Source organism: Sceloporus occidentalis, unplaced genomic scaffold (genome assembly GCF_023333645.1).
Source record: "Sceloporus occidentalis isolate IW3139 unplaced genomic scaffold, rSceOcc1.0.p SCAF_3, whole genome shotgun sequence".
Taxonomy (NCBI): domain Eukaryota; kingdom Metazoa; phylum Chordata; class Lepidosauria; order Squamata; family Phrynosomatidae; genus Sceloporus; species Sceloporus occidentalis.
This window is the reverse complement of record NW_028316983.1, coordinates 28,188,142-28,213,954: the sequence shown is the minus strand read 5'-3', so window position 1 is coordinate 28,213,954 and position 25,813 is coordinate 28,188,142. Positions and strand designations below refer to the sequence as shown.

Here is a 25,813-nt window from a genome sequence, read left to right as displayed (position 1 = left end):
TTTAAGCAGTTTTGAATAAATCAATTCAAATACACAGCTGTTGTTCAAAACTTCATTTAAGTTACTGTATTTCTCTGCAGCATATTAGCAATGCTTTCTAACTAGCAGATTTAATAATGTCTCGTATAGCATGCATGGCTTAAATAAATTAAACCAACCTGTACATTTAACAGGTAAAGGGAACTTATCAATGCCTCTCCTTATTTTATTTTGATAATAGATAATGCACTCATGGTCCTTACAGGATATGCCTTTTAATGTTGTAGCAAATTGAAATATTTTCATATATTTTGCTCTCATATTCTGTCTGTTCTGTTTCTGCATAGTTTAAGAATTAACCATAGCAGCATATGCCTTTGTTACATCTAGTTTGGACTGAAGTGTTCAGGTAGTGCAGTTGATCTAGATATTACTACTATGCCATGGCAAAAATGTTGATGTTTGTTTGTATATAAGATGGTTGTATTCCTGTCCTGCAGGGGGTGGCAGTTTGTTTCCAGACACAACTCAAAATGTTGGTCATATCCCAGCTAGGTTGGAGGCTTGCTTGTTGGATATAATAATGAATCTTTTCTGTAATTAAACATACATTATGGAGTTTTTGTACGCATATGGTAGACTGTCTACCATCTAGTAGATACTGCAGGCTTTTGTTTTATTGCAGTACTTGAGAAGCTTTGACCATCCAGTTGCTTTTGCCTCCAACTGCCACCAGCTCTACCCAGCATTGCCAGGGGAAAGAGATTGTGGGATCTGTAGCTGCAAACATCTGTAGGCACAAAGGTTCCCCAGTTGTTTTATTGAGTTGGTACATTTTGGGTAGTGTGTCTGTTTATTAAACCTTCTTTTGGAATTGTATTTTATTTTAATGTGTTAATTTTATTTTCTCTAAAATACCCTTTGCTGATGCTGTTGTTTCTGATAATTTGATTTCAACTTAGAATGACTCTATGAATAAAAGATCTCTAAGAGCAGGTTTAGAATCGGTAGAAGGAGGCGTGAAGGTAAGAGGAAGGAACATCCACAATTTAAGATATGTAGATGACACCATATTACTAGCAGAAAGCATCATAGACTTGGAACAATTGCCAAAGAATGTCAAAGAAGTGCAAAGGCAGGCTTGCCCCAAACAGAAAGAAAACAAAAATAACAACCACAGAGGATTTACATAAACTCAATCTGGATAACAAGGAAATTGAAATAGTTAAAGATTCCCCATACCTTAGGTCAAACATTGATCAGAACAGGGACTGTGTATATAGTTGAACACTAAAGTCAGAATTGTCCAAGTCATTGTATTCCCCATCACCATGTGATGTGAGCACTGGACAGTGAAGAAAGCAGATAGGAAGAAAATCAGCTCATTTAAGATGTGGTACTGGAGAAGAGTGCTAAGGGTACTGTGGACAGCCAGATGGGTCTTCCTCCCTCTTCAGTGCAGGAGGAGTGAGCATGTGCCTTCCTGACTGGCTGCTCAGTTGCAAAGCTTTCTCCCTGGGGAGGAAATCTTGTGACAGATAAGCAGGCCTGGTCACCTAGGAGGATGGCCAGTCAAGAAGAGGGGTGCAGAAGCTGGGGAGGGGAGGCAAGAGAGGAGGGCAACCAGGTAACCGGGGGGGGGGTAAGCTTGGATGTGCAGGAGCAGGAGGGAACAAGACAGCCCCACCACAACCCCCACCACTGGCAGCCTTCTGCAGCAGGTGTCCCGAAAGGTAGTGATGCTGCTGACAGAGAGGTGACATGATCTTTAAACATCTGAAAGTATGTCATGTAGAAGATGGAAAAAGTTTTCAGCTGCTCCAGAGATAGAACACAATCCAGTGGATCCAAATTACAAAAAACAAAACAAACAAACAAAAAACAAACAAAAAAAAAACAAAGAAAAGAAAAGAAAAGAAAAGAAAAGAAAGGAAACAAAAAAGATTCTATACCTTAGGAAGCATTTCCTTACTGTAACAGCTGTTCAGTAGTAGAATAGACTGCCTTCTTTGGAGGCCTTTAAACAGAGATTGGAAAGTTATATTTCAGGAGTGCTTTAGATGTGTAGGACTAGATGGCCCTTGTGGTTCCTTTCCACTCCGATTCTTTAATTCTATTTTGAATAAATCTGTGTTTCCAGTCTGTGGGCTATTGTTTTGTTTTCTATTTTAATTGGTTTTTTCCCCTTCAAACTTGGATGGAATCTCTCTGTTTTTATTTATAACAGAATGTCTATCAAGTATCCTATGTAAAATGTCCAAATGTGATTACTTTTTTTAAAATAATCTTTATTGGGTTTTGTACAAGTTTAAAATAAACATATCAAGCTTATGGTCATTACAAACAAATGCCAGCAATATAAACCGTGTCTGTACCATTAACTAAAACAAAACAAAACAAAACATTAACTTCTGAGTACCGTAATTTTAAACTAAGTAATTAACAATATAGCTTCGTGAGTATCGTATCCAATTAGACTATTTTTCTATATAAACTTCTACATTTATATATAAGGATATCTATATGTAGATTTATATACTACTATTTTTTTCTCATAGAGATGGATCCCTCCCAAAAAACAAACAAACAAAAAACCAAAGAGGAGGGAGTTTTCAATCAGTTTTTTCCCAGTTTGTTGCTATCGGAGTTGTATTACCTTACCCAATTTTATATTCACATCTCTATTATATACATCTCCGTTCTGGTAGTCAAGGTCTGCTGTCCCAGCCCATGATTTCCTCTGCCCCATCTCAAATTTGCCCCTTTTCACTCGCTGCCCCTCACTCCTGGAACCTTCTTCCCCCGCGAGCAAGAGCCATCACTTCTTTAACCAGCTTCAAAACGGAGTTGAAGACCATCCTGTTCAGAGAAGCATTCCCAGGCATTGCATAATTGTCACTTGCTACTTGATGTTCCTTTGTTGCCTGTTTTATAGAATCATTTCCTGTATTGCTATGTCCTCCCTCCGGTCCATCTCCCCTGGTCCAGGCCTCGGAGGTAGAGAAGAACTGTTGGCCCTCATCCCCTTCCCCTTCTCCTTTTGTGCCGTGTCTTTTTAGATTGTAAGCCTTAGGGCAGGGAACCGTCCAATTAAAAAGATTGTATGTACAGCGCTGTGTAAATTTACAGCGCTTTATAAATAAAGGTTAATAATAATAATAATAATAATAATAATAATAATATTCTACCATTTTTCTTTACATTATTGTAATGTCTTACCATTGAAAGATTGTCCATTATTGCTAATTCATGAACTTTTATTTCCCATTCCTTAATGGTAGGGCCTTTTGGTTTTTTTCCAATGCCTTGCATAGACTATGCGGGCTGCTGTTATCATATAAACTAGTTTACTTATATTTTCCTGATTTAAGTTCATTTTTTCTGACTCGGTTATATTAAATGTGATTACTTTAGATGGGGAATATGGGGCCTGCTGGGCTGCATGTCCTGCCAGTTGTGACCAGTGTAGCCATTGATGAGGATAACAGGAGTTATAGTTTGACAGTCTGGAAACATCTGCATAGCCTAAAAATGTGATGGCCGGGGGGTAGGATAGAATAATTACGAGCAAACCCATGGTCTTTAAATTGAAAATGGATTATGGGAAATTTTCTTTTAGCAGGGTGAATAAAACATTTAAAAGAAGGTGTTCCAATATTTACTCTCTCTTACTTATTTCTAAAACCTATATTGCAGAGAGACTTTTAGGCAAGACTATCGGTTGACGCATACCTCCAAAGCTGGTGGAAGCTGCTCTGAGGCTGCCAAAGGCAACCGAAAGCTACTGGAAAAGGGAGCAGAAAAAAATCTGCTTCTCCTGATGGTTGGTTTAGGGTTATGGTGGTGCTCTGTTTTGAGAGCAGGCCGTGTGGTCCCAGGCAGATTGCAGCTTGATTGTGGCTAGAGCAGCACACACACACACATTACAATCACCCCTCCATATCCATGGATTCAAGCATCCATGACGTTAAATTATTTTTTGAACACTCAAAAACCAAACTGAATTTGTCATTTTTTAAATAATGGACATTATTTTACTGTGCCTTTGTATATAATGAGCCTAGAGCATCCATGGATTTTGGTATCTGTGGAGGGTTAGAGGTGGGTCCTGGAACCAAACCTCAGTGAATACCTAGGGTCCACTGTATCTCACATCATTGTAATTCCTGGTTTTTGCTTCCCTTTCCCATTTCTTTTAATACAAGTGAGTGCTGTATGTCATCTTGGCAGTATAGTGGACTACAGGAAACAATAATACCACCTATGCTTTATTAATATTGTTGCTGTCTTCTGTTTTTATTGTTTGGTTTGTTGTTTGGTTTATTTCTATAACCATTTTAAAGTGGTTTTTTTTTTAAGATTTAGAGGAGGGACATGGAACTGTCCCCCAAAGCAGAGTTAAACCTTTGAAGTAAAGGGTACAACAAAAGTAAGAAAGATATGTTCATTATATCTATATTGGCATTATCGTGGACTTACATTGCACAAGTCAGAAATCTGCAGGAATCCTGAGTTGTGGATACAGTTCAGTTATCCCCATTTGAAGCAGGGTCGGCAAAACAAACTATGAACCTTTGCTCTGCTCCATAGTTAGTTTGTGTTGTGTGGATGTATGCTCCTTTCTCTGTTTTTTGTTGGGGGAGAAACAAATGTGAGAAAGAGAAATGCCAGCATTCATACAACATAATCTTGAAACCAAGGGGCTCAATAGACGGGCAGAAAGGGGCGGGGAGATGCTGACTTTTTCTGCCCTGGACGTGGCAACCACACGGCGCAGCCTGCACACAGCAAAAAAAGAATCCCCTTTTCAGGGCTTCTTTTTGCACCACAGAATGGGTGGCATTGGCGCGCTCATGTGCATGATGACGTACCTCATGTGCCATGCTGTTTGTGCGCAGCACACAACAGACGACATCATAGTGCGCCCCGTGTAAATGGCGGCATGCCAAGTTGGCGCCCATGGCGTGCAGTAGGGCTTGGGAGCAGGCAGATGCTCCACTCTCCTGAGCCCTACTTTTGGTCCCAGACCGGTGCAAAACACTAGTCTGTACTGGGCCCAAGTTCTGTAGTTTGTTTAGTGGCTCCTCTGCAAGTGGGTTTCTGGTGTGTTGTTTTGTGAAAACCTACACTGCATGTCCTTAGCAGACAACATTACAACTAGAAATATGATACAAGGCACCAATTTATTTATTCTAGTATTTCATTTATTAATTTGTTGGCCCTAAAATGAAATTGAATATCTCAACTCTATTTATATGAGTTTTTAAAATTTCTTTAACAGAATGTGACACCAAGTGCCTGCTGATGCTGATCCTGATGACCATTGAAAAATCTTCCATACTTGCCTGTATTTCAAGGACATGTAAGTGACTGAAATAATTTTTAAAAGTATATTTTAAAGATTATGTGTTTGAGGACTGATAAATTTCCAATGTAAGCAGAACATCTGTGGGTATTTTTCAGCCGAAATGAAGGAAGCTAAAGATTGCTTTCAGTAGAAGATATAGCCATGTTTTCATTGGATTCATGTGCCCTGTGTTGCACACTACAGGTTGAGTATCCCTTACCTTCTTGGGACCAGAAGTGTTTCGGATTTTGGTTTTCCCTCCCAGATTTTGTAATATGTGCATATACATAATGAGATATCTTGGGGATGGGATTCAAATCTAAACATGATATTCATTTATGTTTCATATAACCTTATTCACATAGCCTGAATGTAATTTTTTAACATTTTGTGTGTGAAACAAAGTTTGTGTACATTTAGCTATCAGAAAAGCAAAAGTGTCACTATCTCAACCACCATGAAGAAACGTTTGGATTTTGGAGCACTTCAGATTTTCGATTTTCAGACTGGGGATACTCAACCTTTTATTGTGTTTAAGCATCATTTTAGTAAACAAGAAAAAGAAATCAGATTTTTTAAAAATCAACTAGATCTTTTAGTTCTGGTCTGTGGGTAGCAGCTTATCCTATTTTAGACTAACATACAGTACCTGACTGTGGCCTGGAACACACAGGCCAACAGAAGTGGCTTCCAGCCATTTTGGGAGTGCGGTGTTTAGATGATGCATACTTCCAAAGTGGCTCTAACCCACTCTGACACCATCTTCCGGTCCAAAGGACCAGATCAAAAAGGAGTCAATTTAAACTGGCTTGTGGTCGATGCGGCTTGGGAATGTCTCCTTCCATACAATGCACCCCACACACTGAGGTCCTCTGGGACAAATTTACTACAGACTAAGAAGACCAGACTTGCTGTGGTTAGCCAGAGGACCTTCTCATCATCCGTTCCTAAACTTTGGAATGATCTGCCGGAGGAGATCCATCACAGAACATCTCTTGAGGCCTTTTAAAAAGCCATCTAGATGGATCTCTTCCGGCGAGCATTCCCAGACTAATACATGGGCCCTCTCCACTGTCCTACAACTGTTCCTCCTCATTGTAATGTGGATTAACACAGAATCAGAATTGGAAGAGACCACAAGGGCCATCCAGTCCAGCTTCGGCCTTGCAGGATTAGACAATCAAAGCATTCCCAATAGGTGGCCAGCTAGCTTGCTTAAAAACCTCCAAAGGCAGTTAGTCCACTGTCTAACAGCTCTTACTGTCAGGAAGTTCTTCCTAATGTTGAGGTGGAATTTTTTTCTGTAGCTTGAATCCATTACTCTATGTCCTAGTCTCCAAAGCAGCAGAAAACAAGCTTACTCCATCCTCAATGACATCTTTTCACATATTTAAACTTGGCTATCATATCACCTCTTAACCTTTTCTTCTCCAGGCTAAACATATCCAGCTCCCCAAGCCACTCCTCATAGGGCTTGGTTCCCACATCTTTTACTATTTTGGCCACCCTACTTTGGACTCATTCCGACATCAGGTTTTTTTTGAATTGCGGTGCCCAAAATTAGACACAGTTTTCCAGATGAGGTCTAACCAAAGCAGAATAGAGTGGTACTATCATTTTCCTCTATCAATAAATTAAATTTTATTGTAATTTTTATTGTGATTTTAATAACTGATTCTTTATGCTGTTGTATTTTAATTGTTGGTTAGGGATTGTGTTATTATTTTGCTATGTTTTATTCTTGATTGTAACCCGCCCTGATCCTCTAAGGAGAGGCGGGCTATAAATAACAACAACAACAACAATAATAATAATTGGTAGTGGCCTGCTTTGGGAGCAGGCTGTGCAGTTGCCTTCCTGGCCATCTGTTTCACCCCTGTGAGCGGGGGGAGAGCCTTAGCTGCACTCCCAGTTTTTCTGCTTCTGGTAGGACTAAGGGGTCAAGCAGACAGTCTAGAAAGTGTAGTCTCTGGCCACGCCAGCACCAGTGCCATGGGAACCACATAAGCCCAGCTCCAATCCAGGCCACCTCTGTAGTTTTGAAATAGGCCAGCAAAAGGAGTGGTAATTTGGCCTGGTTATTTTGCAAAGAAATGGGTGTGGCATGGCTTCCAGCCATGTTCGGAACATATGGTGTATAAATGCCACACCTTCAACACAGCCCAGAACCGGCACTTTTGGCCCATCTGTTTCGGGGCCTAAGGTACTAATAGTACATCAAGCTCTGGGCCAATCTTAGGGCCATTTCCCCATAGATTTCACTTTTTTTTGTTGCCTCCAGCTCTTGCACCTTAGTGTTCAAATTGGTTCACGTTCATTATCTCAGTAGGTCGGTATTGCAGGTGAGACCTTGAAGCTGAGAAAAAATGGCTTGCCTCAGGCCATCTGGTAAGCTTATGATTGAAATGAGATTTGAATCTTACAGAATTTATTTATCTATTTTATTTCATTGATATCTGATCCATTTCCCAGTATGGTGCCCAAGGCAGTTTACAGATAAATTTAAACAAGGTATAGCTAAAACATATGACACAAGTTTTTAAAAGTTAAATAAATAATTTATTAAAAACACCAGATTAAAACAATTGAAAAACACATTAAAATATAGTAAAAAAGATAAATGCATAACATCCCTTTATGATCCTTCTGACAGAGTATGTTAAGAGCCAAAGGCTTGCCTAAATGAAAAGGTCTTTGCCTGCTGGTTTAAAGAGGATGGGGTTAACCAAGCCTTTTGTGGGTGGGTGGGATTTCCACAACTTGGAAGCAGCTACCAAGAAGGCTGTCTGTCTCCCATATCCTTACTAAATGTATCTGCGATGATGAAAAACCCTCTCCTTAAGATCTTAAAAGCTGGGCAGGCTCACAGAGTGAGATACGGTCTTTCAGATAGACAGGACTCAAATTGTGCATAACTTTATTGGTTATAACCAGTACTTTGAATTGTACCTGGAAGTGGACTGGTAGCTAGTGAAGTTGATGCAACACAGGAATTATATGCTTATTTAAGCAGCCTCAGACAACAGTCTGGCTGCAGCATTTTGGACCCACTGAAGTTTTCAAACAGCTCCCAAAGACAGAACCATGTACACTGTGTTATAGTAATCTGAACAGGATGTAATCAAGGCAGTTTCTCTTTTGTGCTATGGCATTTTAGTAAACACAGATTACCTTTAGATTATACATTGCATCTCTGCTATTGGGAGAGTTCCATTTGGTTTTGTTCCTTTATAGTTGTCCTTAATTTGTTTTTTGTTTTTTTGTTTGTTTGTTTTGTTTTTTACAGTGGGTCCTTGTTATACGCGGGGGATCCGTTCTGGACCCCCCCGCATATAACAAAATCCGTGTATGCTCAAGTCCCATTTGTTCTAATGGCAGCGTGCGTGCACGCGCGCCGCCATTGGGACAAAAGTTCCTTCCCTCGCTTCCCTCCTCCCTTCCCTCCCTGCCTCCCTCCCTTCCCTTCCCCTTACTTACCTTTCTCTCTCGTGGCAGCGGTTTGGCCTCCGCCACCGCCGCTGCGGGGAAGCCGGGTGGCAGCGGCGGCGGCGGCCAAGCCTCGGTTTCCTCGCCACTACCAAGAAAGGGCGCGATGGCGGTGCTGGAGGCCTCTTGGCCCCCAACAGCACCGCCACCGGGCCTTTCCTGCGGTGGCGGCGAGGAAGCAGGGCTGCCGCACTGGAGGCCTTCAAGGCCTCCCGCGCCGGCATCCGGCCTCCTCCAGGCCTCCGCGGCCACGGAAGGGGCGGGTGTCGGTGCTGGGGCCTCTTGGGGGAAGCCGGGTGGCAGCGGCAGCGGAGGCCAAGCCGCTGCGACGAGAGAGAAAGGTAATTAAGGGGAAGGGAAGGGAGGGAGGCAGGGAGGGAAGGGAGGGAGGAGAAGGAAATTGTCCCCAATGGCGGCGCACGTGCACGCGCGCCGCCATTGGGGACAATTTCCCGATTTGCCATCCATGGATGCTCAAATCCGCGGATGGCAAATCCGCGTATAAGGAGGGCCGACTGTACTTTTAACTATGTGTATGGATATGCTGATCCTCTAACAAGTCCATTTCATATAAGTTTTGTGTCCTCACACTTGACAGCCTGTTAGTTCACCTTTAACCATCCAAAAGACTCGGCTGTCTAACACAATGATTCTTCCTGAATTTATATCCTTTTCTAAAGTTGTTTGGGAATGGTGTTTATCCATTATTAAGTCTCAGACTTGAGGACTGTGAACTATGTGGTACTGGTGAATCACTGCTTTTAGATTCCCTTCAGGTAGCAATCTAGATTCTATGCCTTTCCTCTGAAAAGCCTATAAAACTATTTCATATTTTTTCTCAAAACAAACATAGAAGTTATGAACTGTTTTCATCCCCTCATGTTACAGAGTCATACTACCCTTGAGTGAGAGCTTTAAACATTAAATATGGCAGGCAGGTTGGTCATGGGCACACCTAGAACTGCCCACATCACACCAGTTTTAAAATCCCTCTACTGCCTGCCTGTTAATTTCTGGGCAAGATACAACGTGTTGGTTTTAACCTTTAAAGCCCTACATGGCTTGGGTCCAGACTACTTGTGGGAGTGCCTTCTTCCACATAATCCACCCCGCACACTTTGGTCCTCTGGTAAGAACCTGCTACAACCTAAGAAGACAAGACTGTCAGCAGTGACCTGGAGAACCTTTTCATCTGCCGCTCCCAGGCTCTGGAACAACCTGCTGGAGGAGATTTGCCACATTATCTTTAAAAGCCTTTGAAAGGGCTATTAAGATGGATCTCTTCCAGCATGCTTTTCCAGACTAGACTAGACCTGTTAGACTTGCCTCCCCTAATCGACATTGATACCACTGTCCCCATCCCCCTTCCCTCCCCCAGAGGAAGACTCATTTTTGTGCAAATTGCCTGTAATTTTATTTTATTCGCTTTTGAATGTTTTAAATTCTCCTATTGTTTAATCTCGTTTTATGGGTTAATCATTGTTTTTATGATTGGAAGGAGGGTTGGAGTTTTGGGTTTATTTTAATTGTAATTTTTAACTGTATGATGTTTTATTCTTAAACTGTTGTAATCTGCTTTTCCTCTGTGAAAAAGCGGAATATAAATAATAATAATAATTAGTGTTGGTGTATTCGTGTTAGAGGTGAATACTGTAATATGAAGTATATAAAGTAGATATTCAAGTCATTTATTTATTTATTTATTATATCCCTCCTTTCTCCCAACATAGGGACTCAAAGTACAGTCAGCCTTTCTTATCCACAGATTCTTTATCCACACATTCAACTACCCATGGCTTGAAAATATTCCCAAAATTTATAAATTCTAAAAAGCAAACCTCAGTTTTGCTCTTTTATATTGTAGAAGGAACACCATGTTACCATCCAGGTTTATATAATGGGACTTGAGCATCCATGGATGTTGATATCCATGGGGGGTCGAAACTAGGGCCAGATATCTTTGCTACCCTTGCACCATCTTGGCACGCACCTGTCCATATGAAGTGAACCATGATGATGCACAGGCGTCAGAGCACCCAAACAGTTCTCCGTTGAAGGGGCATCATCATGGCACGCTTTTAGGGGAGTGGGTCAGTGCCATAGCATGTAGCTGCTGCAGCATTGACCAATGACACAGTATAAATAAACCTGTGTGTCTGATAGTATACCATGCAGCACTAAGAGCTACAAATATTGTACCTGTCTTGTTCCTCTTCTGGAAGTCATTCCTGATACAAGTGCTGTATGCCAGTACTTAATCAAAAGCACTGGCATAAGATTTGACATCAAGTTGATTTGTGTTCACCATTTCAGTAATGGTGATTGTTTTTTAAATAACAAGTTTTTTTAAAAAATACCTTTTGTAGCAACTTAGCAACTTTTAGTTGCTTTTTTCTGACATTAGATCATAGACGTTTAATTTCATTAAACCTTTTTATTGCACCCACAGTGGAAGGAGTAGCATTTTATCTGGTATCTTGCACACACTGACTTACATCTTGATAGTGGGATATGCAGGCATAAGGGAACCTTATACCTGCATATCTTTATCTGTGATCATTGAGAAAGTTGATATTCCCTTCTTGGCTCACAGAAGCATCTGGATATGTCCTTTTAACAAGATATAAAATGATTATGCCAGTCATTAAGACCTCTGGACCTTTGATAGTATAATACTTTTGAAATAAAGTGTTATGGAATCATAGATTTGGAAGAGACCTCAAGGGCCATAAAGTCCAATCCCCTGCTATGCAGGAAGACACAATCAAGATGGCCCCCATCCTCTGTTTAAAAACCTGCCATGAAGGAGACCCCATCACATCCCAAGGCAGCATGTCAAGAAGTTCTTCCTACTGTTGAGTTTGAGTTTCCTTTCCTGTAGTTTGAATTTATTGCTCCAGGTCCTAACCTCTGGAGCAGCAGAAAAAAAGCTTGCTCCATCCTCAGTATGACATCCTTTCTAATATTTGAACATAGTTATCATGTCACCTCTTAACTTTCTCTTCCTCAGGCTAAACATACCCAGCTCCCCAAGCCTCTCCTCTTAAGGCATGGTTTCCAGATCCCTTACCATTTTAGTCACCCTCCTCTGGACATGCTCCAACTTGTCAATATCCTTTTTGAATTGTGGTGCCCAGAAGTGGACACACTATTCCAGGTGAGGTCTGATCAAAGTAGCATAGTGTGGTACTATTCTCTTGATGTAGACACGATACTCCTATTGATGCAGCCTAGAATTGCATTGGCTTTCTTTGCTGCCACATCATATTACTCACTCATGTTCAGCCTGTGATGCATTAAGACTCTTAGATCCCTTTCACATGTACAGTACTACGATCTATCAGGTAAGGTGTCACTCATCCTATATATGTGCATTTCAGTTTTATTGTAGTATCATACATTTCTCCCTGGTGAAATCTGTACAATTAGTTTTGCCCTAGTTTTCTAATCTTTTAAGGTAATTTTGAATTCTGATCCTGTCCTCTGGGGCATTAGTAACTCCTAATTTGGTGTCATCTGCAAATTTCCTAATACTATCTCTGTCTTTTTCGCAGTCCAAAACATACTGGGTCAATGGTTTCATGACTCTGTCCACCACAATCCAAGATCACTTTCCTGATTATTTACTGTGAGTTCATATGTATACTGAGGCAGTCTAAAACCAGGTTTTAGACTATGCCTCAGTGTACATATGAATTTGCTGTGAATAATTTCTCACTTTATACTTTTCTCACTTTATACTTACATAACACTGAACATAGTTGCCATCCCCCCCTCCCCCATTTGCCCATTCTCAGAAGTTCCTTTGGGATTTTTTTTTTGAGGGGGGGGGGGTTGTTCTGGACTTTGTCTTTGAAGAGTGTTTGTAAACAGCAACTGATGAATAATGCAATAGTTAGAAATCTGACTGGTACTTCCAGGAGCATATCTCACCAATGATTGAGTACTGACATGGGCTACTGGTCTATTTCTGGGCATATTCAGAAAGAACATAAGACCTGGATACCTGAAGAACCATCCATTCTTGAGTGAATCAGTCTTACAATGAAGATATTCTTTGAGGATCATGCATCTTTTTGAGATGAGGCGATTAACAACTAATAATGGGCTCTTCATCATTGCACTTTTCCTTGCTTGTTTCCCACCATGATTCATCTTTTCACTTTGCCACTCTTTAGAAGCTGAGGATACATCTCCACTCCACAGTTCGTGTCATGACCTTTAATGCTAAGTTGTAAATGTTGTAGTTTATATTCTAGCATTTGTCTTTTATGGAATGGGTCTTCTGCTTCTTCAGTTCTTTGCTATTCTGAGAAGCCTTGAGATTTAAGGGGCAGCTTAAAGTAGTCTAAGTAATAGAAAAAAAGCAGTTTTTGACAGCTCATGACACTGAGAAGAAAATTGATAACAGACCCCCCTCTGATATATATCACCTCCATCTATGCAAACCTTTTGTTTGCATGAAGAGTTCAACACATTTCTTAATTTGACAGACTATTAAAATTGTTTTGACTGTAACTTTGTAAACAGTGTTGAGAACCCCAATATTACTTACAAGATAATGGTGTTCTAAAACTTCAGAATTGCATTTCCTTTGTCCCCTAACTAAAAAAAACAAAAACAAACCCCACCAAAACAAAAACATTTTGGGGGTAATGTGGAAGCTTTTGGGGCTGCAAAAAGGTGTTAGGGGTCATCTGAGAGCCAAATTTTCCCCTTCCCTGTTCTAAATGATTGTGCTAAAGAGGCCTTTTATTTAATAAAAATATTTCACATCTGGCATGATAATAGTTTCACAATACTAGAATTCAGAGCAAACTTTTTATTTGTAAGGAAAGTGCTTGATATACTGACATGAATTGAAAAGTGTCTGGATATCTTCAAAGGTGCTTTGAATAAAGCAGCTTTATTTGGTGAGAGAAAAATGATAAGCAACTGTAATCTTTTAGCTTCCATATCCAATGGATCACTGTTGCTGGTGTTGTGTTTTTAATGAATGATTTTTGCATTAATAATGCATTGGTTAATTGGCTCAGTTGTGAAAGTCTCTTGTTGCATGAAAAATAGCTGTCACTGAGTGTTCGCTGCTTAGGGCCCCATGCTGAAAGCAACCAGCCTCTCTGGGCTTCCTTGGTAAATTGGCTGCAGCATCTCATTGCTTTCCACATTGCAGAAGCAATATTACTGGAAAATGATGATGGTCTGTGTAGGTTATGATACGGCACTGTTGCCAGGGTAATATTCTTGTCAGCTATCTCTCATTTTAATTCTGTGGTCTTTGTTTCGGAGCATGCCAGTTCTTTATAAGATTCCCTTCGTTACAATATGCAACTACTGTGAATAATAAAACACAATGGTAAAACACATGCTAAAGAGCTCCTATTTAAAACATTCTGATCTGATACCTTTGTAGATATTTTTTTCCAAACTTGAGTGCATCTGAAAGGAAGAACAGAGCTGTGTAATATAATGCAGAGGTAAGAAACAAACTTTCAGTATTCTTATTTACCAGGAAGTAAGTAAAATATATTTTAAACAAAGATAATGGTCTGTATGACACTTATATATTATGCACCATTGTAAGTAGGATGCTACATAGTGAATTCAGGCCTGACTTCCATCATCCCCACTTACTAATAATAATTAATAATAATTTGTTTTATTTATATACCGCTATTCCAAAGATCATAGCGGTGAACAGCAAGTAAGCTAATTAGCAAGTAAGCTAGCCAGCAGTTGCTGGGATTGTCCATTCCCCTGTCGGCTCAGAGACTGGAGAGCTGATGGTTCCACTTCTTCCAGTGAATGATATCTAGCATTACAGGTAGAATCAAGACCCCTTTATAATTTCCCCTTGTGCTAGAGATCACTCATGTGAGTTAGTGGGTGGGACCAACAGCCAAATGCTTCCTGAGGAACAGAGGAGTGGACCCCTGTTGATTTCAGTGGCTGCTGCCTTGTAAGTGGAAACTGGGGAACTTTCACAGTCTCTACATAGCCCCAACGCTACAGAAGGATTGTGAATATCATAGCAGTCATGAGTTTGTAACGTTAGGTTACACATTTCCGCGGCTGGGGATCCAGGAGGGACAAAATGGCGTGCGGCCATTAAAAAAAATTGGGGCTCCAATATTTGCGGTTTTTCCTATTTGCATGTATGTGTGTCCGGAACTTATTGCCTGCGAATCGGAAGGGACAACTGTATAGGGAGATAGTCAGTGTGGTGTAGTGGTTTGTGTGTTGGTCTACGACTCTGGGAAGCCAGGGTTCAAATCCTCACTTAGCTGTGGAAGACCCATGGCAAGCCACACACTCTCAACTTTAGAGGAAGCAATTCTAAGCTTCCCCTGAATATATTTTGCCAAGAAAACCCATGCTTTAAGTCAGAGTCAGTTTGAAGGCACATATCAGCAACAACAATGTACAGTACTTGAAAGTTTAGTGAGCCTTATTGTTTCATTTTTAGATGAGCCCCTTACAAAGTATCTTGATTTTTGTAGAAGACACTGAAGGGTTTTTAAAAATGCAGAACTGGTGGGTGGATATTTTTACATATCTGTGGTGCCCTCACATTTCCTGAGCTTCTTCCTAGCCCTTTATCTTCTTCTGTGTACTTCCTGCCTCTTTCCATGGTAGCTTCTAGTGCCATAAAATAGTATGTCTTGTTTAGGAATTCAGTTGCTATGAGACCAGAGTCAAATACTGCAATGTACACAATGGGGTTTTGGTCTGGGGGGGGGGGGGATGCATAAGACCTTGCAAACTACATGAGTGGTGAAAGCTGGTGTCTGCATGAGGCTGATTTTTATCCTTTGCATAATTGAGCTTACAGCTGCTTGCTTTTACTTTCTTTATTAAAAAGTGTATCTTTTGTGATTTTGCTGTCCTTTAACTGATTCTTGTCTAATTGTTTGGTACTGTTCTGCCTTCTAGTGGGCAGCCTGAAACTCACAATTAGCTTTTCTTTCAGTAATTTTGAATTGTCTTTTAAAAACTTTATTTCTCTTAGAAGACATATTTTTACATAACACACACACACACACACACACAGAGAGAGAGAGAGATTGTACACAGTTTTATGCACAATGTGGATATTCAAAATATTTATGAAATTAATAAAAACAATCCAGTTCATAGTTACATAGCAGTTCTGTCTTTTGAGAGCTGCCTTCCACAAATTGTATGAAAGACTGCCAGTTGGCATTGAAGGTTTTGAGTATAATAAGTTAATATATAAATATGTAATAAGTTAATATATGTAATAAGTTAATACATAAATATGTAATAAATTCTAATAAGTTTGGTGCCATTTCCATGCTATGGTACTAAGAAGTCTCAGATAAGATGTGTCTGACTTCTTCATATATACCCATATATATTATACCCATTTCCATTCTTGCCGCACTGAAAAGTAAGACAGTGAAGTTCTGCAATTTATCCAGAAAAGTACCATTTCCAAAAAAATAAATCTAGTCTTAACAACAGTGTTCTGATTTGCAGTCTCAGAGCATTTGTCAAATATGAGAGGCCGGCAAATGGCAGCTTGACCACATGTCTTGCCAGAGCTCTAGAACTATTGTGTTCACTGGGAAAAAAATTGGAAAACAAATTCTAAAAGTTGCTTACATCAGCTTCTCTTATTTGTAACATGCTAGTATATAAACTTCATTTCTCTGATCTATCAACTGGACAATTCAGCTTATGATGACTATGATGATTATTTCAAGTATTTTAAAATCTGATTTACAGTTGAGTTGAAAGAAACATTATAAAGTTGATCATGTCAGAACAGACATTACATGACCACTCTGTTGATTCAAGTTATATCAATAATGCAATTTTTAAATCAGTTCTCCTACATACTTTCTAAGTGACAGGGGAGAAAACTGTGTTTTAACATGTAGACCTGCTACATTCATGTTTTATTTAATCCTCACTCATTTATATAGAAAGAACAGTTACGAACTGTGTTGTGTATTTAGTTAATGACTGTACAATAATTTACTCCTTGGAGATTTACACAGTATTAGTGCTTTAATCTCTCAGATGTATTTTCATCTCTCACCAATAGCCACATTATGTTTTGGTGATGCATAGTGTGCTTCTTTGAAGGAATCTGTACTCCTTCCCCTTTCTTCTGTGACTTGAGGTAACAGATGACTTCCAAACTGACCAAATGTAGTTACTGCTAGGCATATACAGTATTTTTCTCCACACACAGGAATATGTTTTACCTTCTACAGTATTGTTAAAAAAAATTGTAGCAAGCAGTAAATACTTGTTTTGTCAATTCGTTTGTCGTGACAAACTGATTATTTCAACTATGGAAGCTGGGGGAAGAGACTACTCAAGCTTTGAAGGGGATTATTTTACTCCCCCCTCATGGTATCTGAATTTATTCAATATACTAAAGGGTACAGGAATTTTCTTGTATGGGTAGTAAGTTTAGCATAATTCTTTGTAAGTAAAAGATGATGGGAATTCTCCAGTTCATAACCACCAGCAAAAAGTTTTTGTATGTGTTTATGTTTGTATGTGGTTGATATCTTCTTTCCCCCTTGTGCATTTCACTACATTGTACATTTTCATTCAGTAGTACAAATCATCTAGGTTAGTTTATGGAAAGCATACTTAACTGATGTACACCTTTAATGGTTTTGTGTAATTTGAATGTTACTAAATCTGGATACCATTTAATGTCATTGTGTTCAATTTGCAAGAGAAGAGATTACACCTAAACATTAGTAAGAAGTTCTTGAAGGGATTACTGTTTGGTGGTGGAATGGACTCTTTTTCATTGCAGGTCTTTAAAAAGAGGATGAATTTTTGTTGGGTCCTCTTCAGCCCTTTGTAAAGGGAGCCTGCCATTGCTGCCAAGGTCTTTGGATATGGTTTATCACTTTGATCCAACACATATCTGTCATAAAATAAAAGGACACCCAAGATGTGACTATATGGTGTCTTAGAGGTCTTTGGGACATTTTTCCATTACACAGTGACGAGGTGGGAGGGAGATGTGCCATTATTTGACTATGGTCTGAGTCAGCCTATTCATTCTTGCTTTTACCTTCCATATAATGGTGGCAGCCCCCAACCTCCACACATTACAGACTGGCTGAGAAGTGACAGCATTCTGTTCTGCAAAGCTGCTTATCTTCAGGCCATTGTCACTGATGGACATATTCACTGTCATTTTACAGGGCAAACCCCAATGCCTCTTAATAGAAAATTACTGAACTAGATAATTATCAGATGATTTGCAACCCTGTGATTCTGAAAGTTTAACCAAGTTCCTAATTTTGTTGTTTTTGAACATCTTTATGTTTGATTCCTGAACAAAAATCAACTTGGTTATTCCTTGACTGTTTCAGTTGCTGATGTTTGATCAGAATGAGTGGATTAGGGGAGAACTCCTTGGACAGCATGACCAGTGATTCAAGAAAACGCAAGTCATTGCCCTGTGATACCCCAGGACCAGGGTAGCGAGTATTCATTTTGTTACTTTATTATGGAATATTTATAGATAGTGAATGGATTTTTCAGTATTTAAATCTGAAATGTGTCAGTTCAGTGTCAAATATCAGTAGATGACACATTTAACATACTGAAATTCATGTATGTGAAACCAAGTCAGATTGTGTTTTTGTAGGAAAAAGTTGCTGTTTAACTATAGTTGCATGTAAAATTCCTTGTAAATTAATCATTAATTTATGTGAAGTAGGAGCTTGATTTTTTTTAATATAAAAGGCCCTAGAAAAACATAAATATACAAATTTGTGTTTTAATTAAGCCAAATACTAATGAAAAATCTTTTATGACTTTTTAAAAAAGAATATATACTTAACATTTGCATTTAAAAAAAAAAACATACAGAGATGTTTATATGGGGCCTGCCAACCTTTAGAAGTAAAAAGTATGTCCTGTTGCAAAATATTATGTCCTTTTCAACAGATTGCTACCAGTCTCTCCCCTTTAAGGGTATTATTTCTTATTCTTTCTCTAGTTTTTGTGTCTATATATACAACATTTACCAAATGCAAGATGTCCCTAACAATTCTGGACATTTGCAAGTAGTATTCCTATTCTGATCCAAGAAACATATTCAGGGGTGGCCACACAGCAAAATACAGTTGTCCCTCTGTATTCACAGGGGGTTAGGGGCAAAGGACCCTCGTGAATTGGAAAATTTCACAAGTAATCCCTCCTCCCAGTTTCAGAGCTACAGGGAGAGGTTAGAGAAGAGAGCGCTCATGCGTTTGCCTCTCTTCCCTCCTCTGATGCCTCAGAAAGCTTGCCTGAGTTCTCTGAGGCATCATAAGGAGGCCATGGGACTTGCATGCGCTGCTCTCACTCCTCGTCCTCACCCCAAGCAAGCGCTCTGAGGCATCGAGGAAGGGAGAGAGAAGTGTGTGTAACATTCCTCTTCCTCCCTTCTAATGCTTCAGAGAGCGTGCCTCAGCTCTCTGAAGCATCAGAATGAAGGTGGGGGACTCACTTTCCCTTCCTCTGGTTACTGCCGCCCAGGAAAGCCTTGGGAGAAGCCTCCCCCAAGCCCTTCCAAGGCGGCAGGTGCTCAGGGGAAGGCAGTCCTCTCTTCTCTGGACCATGCTGCCCTGGAAAGTCTTGGGAAAAGCCTCCCCCAAGCCCTTCCAAGGTGGCAGGGGCTCGGGGGAAGGCAGTCCTCTCTTCTCTGGACCATGCTGCCCTGGAAAGTCTTGGGAAAAGCCTCCCCCAAGCCCTTCCAAGGTGGCAGGGGCTCAGGGGAAGGCAGTCCTCTCTTCTCTGGACCATGCTGCCCTGGAAAGTCTTGGGAGAAGCCTCTCCCAAGCCCTTCCAAGGTGGCAGGGGCTCAGCGGAAGGGAGTCCTCTCCTCTTCCAGACCCTGCTGTCCTGGAAAGCCTAGGGAGAAAGAAAAAGAAAGAAAGAGGTTGCCTCTCTTTCTTCTCGCTATTGCCCTGTAGCTGGCTGAGCTGGGCTAGTTACAGAGTGGTAGGGAAGGGGTCGAGAAGAGAGGGAGTGTGTGTGCTTGTGGCTGCCTTGACCTCGCGAATGATCAAAACCGTGAGTTCCAAAAACTGTGAATATGGAGGGACATCTGTACAATAAAATCCTAAATCCACAAAAGAATGATGCCTTTATTAGCCAGCCAAAATGCACAATGTTGGCAGATGCCACTCTCCTTCTTGGCCATGTAGGGACCAAGAAGGCAAAGAAATTAACATTTAAACTCTATTAGTGTCAGTAAAGTAACTTCTCTTGGGATCCAGGCTGTCTCTGTCCTGGATGGTTTTAAAACATTTTTTGTCTGATGAAAAAAACAATGGAGCTTTGAAAGCTAGTATGATGTACGTTGTGCATTTGGGTTGGCCAATAAGATATTGCTGTTCTGTGGATTTTGTATTTTGTCATATTCTGATTTTCCCTAATGATGAGCCATGAAAAGTGGTGGCCCTCTAGATATTGATAAATTGCACTAGGCTGTCTAATAGTTGACGAAAATTGGAGGCCAACAACATCTGAAGGGCCATAGGTTCCCCAGTCATGCTTAAAGAGATGTGTTTTCACTAAGTAGTTATAATTTTTCCAGCTAGACTTGCCTGTTCTTCCTCACTTGATTGCTTGTTGATGTGAAGTTTGAGAAATATTTATCTTTATCATTGTTCAGCAGCCAGTTTTCCCCACAGGCCACTTTGAGAAGCATGTGAAGGGTGTGAAGTCGAAGGCTTTTAAGGCCGGCATCCATAGTATTTTGTGGGTTTTTCAGGCTATGTGGCTATATTCTTTGAAGATGCCAGCCACATAGTCACATTCTGGCGAAATGTGAGGAATAAACTCTTCTAGAACATTGCCACATACCCTGAAAAACCCACAAAAAACATGTGAAGGGTATTGGTCTAGAATCTTGTCCCCTTCCCTCAAAGGCTGTAAGGAAGCTATTTTGTCCCAGGGATGCAGGATGGTTATGGTATGGCCTTTCTAAGGGGATTGGTTTTGACTTGGTGAACTCCAGCAGCTAATCTGTTAATCATGTAAAATATTTGCATTTTATGTCTGTGGGCACTTAGTGTGATGAAAATGAAACCACTAGGATATATGTACATTTAATTGAGTAATTAGACAATAAATTAATTGTGCGAAGAGACCCTAAGTCATGAAGCTTAACTGCATGTATTCTTGTTTTTAGTTTAATTTGCAGTGGGGAGAAACGTCGACGTGAACAAGAAAGCAAATATATTGAAGAACTGGCTGAGCTGATATCTGCTAATCTCAGTGACATTGACAATTTCAATGTCAAGCCGGATAAATGTGCAATTTTAAAGGAAACTGTTAGACAAATACGGCAGATAAAGGAACAAGGCAAGACTTGGATTCTTAAATTATAAAGGCAACATTATATTTAAAGTTATTTATCATTTTCAGATAATCTGATATAGAGTCTGTTTAAGGCTAGCTTTTAAGTATAGAACATTTGTTACATTTTTGTTCTCTGTTAAGCACTTGATTAAGGTCTGTTAACATTAACAAAAAAGCTGCTGGAAATAGAACATAATTGGGGCCAGAATGTACAAATTGAAGGACAGACTGACAAATTTTCTTAACTGAATCCTAGCTTGCATTCACTATCTTGTTATAGTCTTTGTAGGTCTTTTAGGGACAAGTCCAAACAGTATTGAGATTCCAATATTTTATCCAAAGTTAATTCAGAAACAAGGTTTCAGCCCCATGAATCTCTTTGATTCATTCTTTTCCCATTCACCAAAAAGGCAAACATTAACAACTGAACTGATGGCATTTTGAAAGAAAGAAAGGAGGCCTTATCCTGCAAGGTTAAGATTTCCAACATTCATATAAGTGTTGATTTGCTAATAAGTTGTAAGCTATAAGAAATGTAAGAAAGTAATAGTTGAAGGATCATGTGGTCTGTTGGTGGCCATGTTGAATCTATTTTCAAATGATAAATCAATGCTTGCATAAATCTCATTGATTCAGTGGGTCTACTCTTGTTGAGATTACCAATAATGTTAATGCCTTGTGTGTATAATTGTAGATAATGCATTTTCTCTCTAGCCCTTTAATTAAAATCTCATTGCCCTTATCAAAAGAATTTCAGTGTTAGGCTGGCAACATTTTTTCTATACTGGAGAGAGAGAGACTATCACTTTGTGAATATACTGTGATCAATATTGATTGTATTCTCACATTAATTCCATAGTTATATTTTGTTTTCATTGCAGATTTTAAAGATACTGTATTTATCTAATTTCAGGAAAAGCAGCTTCCAATGATGATGATGTTCAGAAGGCAGATGTATCTTCAACAGGTCAAGGTGTCATTGATAAAGATTCATTGGGACCTCTTTTGTTACAGGCAAGCTTAAAACTTATTCTATTCCTGTACTCATTGATCAGTACAATGTATATTATAACATTAAGGGGTGGTTTTTGTTTTTGTTTTCTTTGGCTTGATAAGTGATTTTACTGTAGACATGCTGGTATATAGGAGGAATTTCAGAAAGAACAGCCTTTGTCATCAAAATACTTCTGAGGGTTTTTGTTTTGTATTTTGGTGAAGATAATTGACACATACATTGTACAGCATTTTAAACACTGGAGGTGCAGTCCCTCTCCTTGCTACCAAAGCAATTAGATGTTGAGAGATCTCCTTAGAGATGTAGGTGGTGAAGGAACTGTATCTGTCCAGATACCTTTGACTTACAATTGCTGCCAGAACTACCCAGAATCGCTAGTGGTATAAGTTTGAGACTTGCAGTCCAAAATATATAGAAGGCCACATTTGCCTACTTTTGGTGTGTGGTGCAATCCAGTTTTTTCTTCATTAATGAGTATATAGCCAAAGCTGTTAAGTCAAGGTATTTGATGACTGAGCATAAGAGAGAAAGCTAAATGGAAAAATGTAAGTGGAATGCATTGGATGCCAATTTTTGTAATGCTTTCTTCTGTTGAATGTGTATGTTATTTCAAAAACTACTTACAGAAGCTTTTCTTAACCTCGGTGTGGGGAGTGGCATTATATTGTTTGATTCTCATTGCATAAGAAGTGATTAACAGTGTGAAAGAGTTCACTGTGACAGAAACCAAGATCGCTCCATGTTTCTACCTAATAGGTATAACTTGAGCTAATAGGTTGCTCAGTATAGGTTTCTCTATATGCCTTCATGTATATACCTATATGCCTTCATGTATACATACACTAACCATCTTTCCTGTGCACACATGCATGCCCTGTAAATATCCATTGCTATTCTGTCACAATAGCTCTTCACACAAGCTGCTGTTCTGTATACACATGGAAGTACATGACATGTAATCCAGTGGAGCTTTCTTCTGAGTAGAATTCTATAGGATCACATTTCATGCAACCTGTTTCCAAATGTGAATAACTGTTTGGAATCTAGGGCTGGGAACTGTGTGGCCTCCCAGATGTTGTTGAACTTCAACTGATAGCATTCTTCACTATTGGCACTACTCTCGGGGGCTCCTGGAAACTGCAGCAGCATCTGGAGGACTACGCAATTTCAATGTCTAATTGAGATATATAGTGTGTATGCCTACATTTTGGGTTGTACCTTGTCATATTTTTCTTTTCAGGCACTGGATGGATTCTTGTTTGTAGTCAATCGAGATGGGAACATTGTATTTGTATCTGAAAATGTCACTCAGTATTTGCAGTATAAACAAGAGGACTTGGTTAATACAAGTGTTTACAGTATTTTGCATGAGGAAGATCGGAAGGATTTCCTTAAAAATTTACCAAAATCTGCAGGTAATAAAGTTAACATTCATTAGGTTTGTTAGCTGTGCAAAATGACCAGTATAAACAGAAATCTAGCTTCTAGAACAAAAGTTTGTTAAGCAAAATATTAATGTTTCCTTTTCAAATTATTTTTTAGCTATTTCACCTGTTATTTTAACATGGCCATTTCCCCAGCAAGTTAGTGTTTATATAAAAAAGCATTGTGTCTAGGTAGATTACATTTTGATTTCTTGTGTATAACCACACTTTTATTTTTTAAAAACATTAAAATATAGTTTTGTTAAATGTGAAGATCTAAGATGTGTGTTATTAAGTTCACACATCTTAAATTTACTTCCTATATAATCCTCATTAAGAAGGAAGGTTTCTGTATTTGTTCTGTATATATGTGTAAAGCCATTTTTTGCCCAAATTGTAACAGTTTGTTTTCAATATATACGATTTTAGTGAATGGAGTTTCTTGGACCAATGAAGCACCTAGACAGAAGAGTCACACATTTAATTGTCGCATGATGGTGAAAACAGTACATGATTTTCTGGAAGATGTAGGGAGCAACCAAGATACACATCAAAGATTTGAAACCATGCAGTGTTTTGCTTTATCTCAGCCAAGAGCTATGTTAGAAGAAGGTGAAGGTAATGAAAAATTTCTTCTTAGTGATTGTTCATTAATTCCATGAAATTTAATTTACAATGGAATGTGTAGTGTACTTTTGAAAGAGCTTAATACTAAGATATCAGTTGTTATCACTGTAGCCCACGATCCTTTTTATTATTATTATTATTATTATTATTATTATTATTATTATTATTTTAGAAAATGCACTTCAAGATATGTACCTCATATATCTTCCATGAACAGTTTAACTTTCTTTTGCTGAGGTGAAAATATAGTAACTTCAGCTTCAGTGTCTCACTCTCTGCATTACTCATTGGTTCTATTTCAAGTTGAGAAAAATCTTATTCAGAACAACCAATTTAACATTCTGTGTCACTAAAGGAGCAGTGAAAGCTATCTTATCATATTTTATTAATAACTTGTACTTGTGACTACGAAACAAATAACTTTGCGAAATCAAAAAAAGTTTTGTAGTGTATTTATTTGTTAGTCTGCTCTTTTGAGCACCAGGATTTGTCAGTTCTTGTCTCCTTGAAAGAACAGATATTCATATCCTGTGTATCTCCCATCTCAAATAATGCATTGCAGTACAGTGCTGAAGTAATTATAAATATACTTACATACTGTTTTTGTGATTTTTTGGTGTGTGTGTGTATGTATGTATAGTGTAGAAAATTTCCCACCCCACGTTTCTGCCTGTAACCAGTGGTCTGAGCCATGGGAGTTGCCACTTCTTGCTATGAGATGAGCCCTTTCAACTCCTGTTAGAAGCTGATGATGTTTCTTAATTTCCGTCAATACCACAGAACACTTGTGTTTTTAAAAACTGCCTAATTACTTATAAATTGTAACCCACAATGATTTAATTGCAGATTTGCAGACTTGCATGATATGTGTGGCACGTCGTATCTCTACATTGGAAAGGGTATTTTCACCAAATACAGAAAGCTTTGTTACTAGGCATGATCTTTCAGGTGAGAAATATAAGTGTAGAATTCATTAAATCTGTTTTCATTCACATAAGAACAAAGCCACTTTCGTGTAATTCTTAGATATTGTATAACTGTTGTTTTAAAATGAGTTATTATTTATTCCTGTAGAAGATTTATATTTCTTGTTGCTGTGTCCTTTCAAGTGGTTTTCAACTTATGGCAACCTTAAGGTGAACCTATCGTGGGAGTTTTCTTGGCATGATGGTTCAGAGGGGTTCTGCCTATCTTTCCTCTGAGGCTAAGGGCTTGTCTACACTGCTGAAAAACATTGCAGTCACCCAGAAGTCAGTGCTGGCAATTCTCCAAGACATATGACTACTTCTGGAGAGAATCTATCATTTCTGGCCCTTACTCTGACTTTGCTTCAAGTAAGTAAAGTCGGGGAAAATCCCAGAGTTTTCAGGGAAGCCCAGAGTGCCTTAGGTTTTTATGGCCATGTGGACAGCTGGATTGGGTCCCATTTGGTTGATCTAGTTATCCACACATTCAGAGCTACACCAAGCCCCTTAACCTGTGCTGACCTTTTGCTGAGGTCCAAATAGGGCACCTGTCTGATCAACAAGGGAGGGGTAGAGCAACTCCCCTTCCTAGATTGAATGGCTGGATGCCTCCTGG

At 39.3% G+C, this 25,813-nt stretch overlaps 1 protein-coding gene across 5 annotated transcripts in view; it reads left to right on the top strand.

Annotated features, from left to right (window-relative positions):
• NCOA3 (nuclear receptor coactivator 3) overlaps positions 1-25,813 on the top strand; it is a 186,067-nt gene that overhangs the window by 119,732 nt on the left and 40,522 nt on the right. For 3 of the 5 annotated variants that reach the window (XM_089513880.1, XM_089513878.1, XM_089513876.1), the window contains exons 4-11: positions 5,261-5,341; positions 14,226-14,289; positions 18,184-18,291; positions 20,997-21,169; positions 22,080-22,180; positions 23,422-23,596; positions 24,035-24,223; positions 25,079-25,180. In XM_089513880.1, coding sequence (XP_089370006.1) covers positions 18,203-18,291; positions 20,997-21,169; positions 22,080-22,180; positions 23,422-23,596; positions 24,035-24,223; positions 25,079-25,180 — 829 coding nt within the window. In that variant the 5' untranslated portion in view covers positions 5,261-5,341; positions 14,226-14,289; positions 18,184-18,202. The remainder of the gene's footprint in view (positions 1-5,260; positions 5,342-14,225; positions 14,290-18,183; positions 18,292-20,996; positions 21,170-22,079; positions 22,181-23,421; positions 23,597-24,034; positions 24,224-25,078; positions 25,181-25,813) is intronic. The other 2 variants (XM_089513877.1, XM_089513879.1) reach the window with 2 other exon arrangements.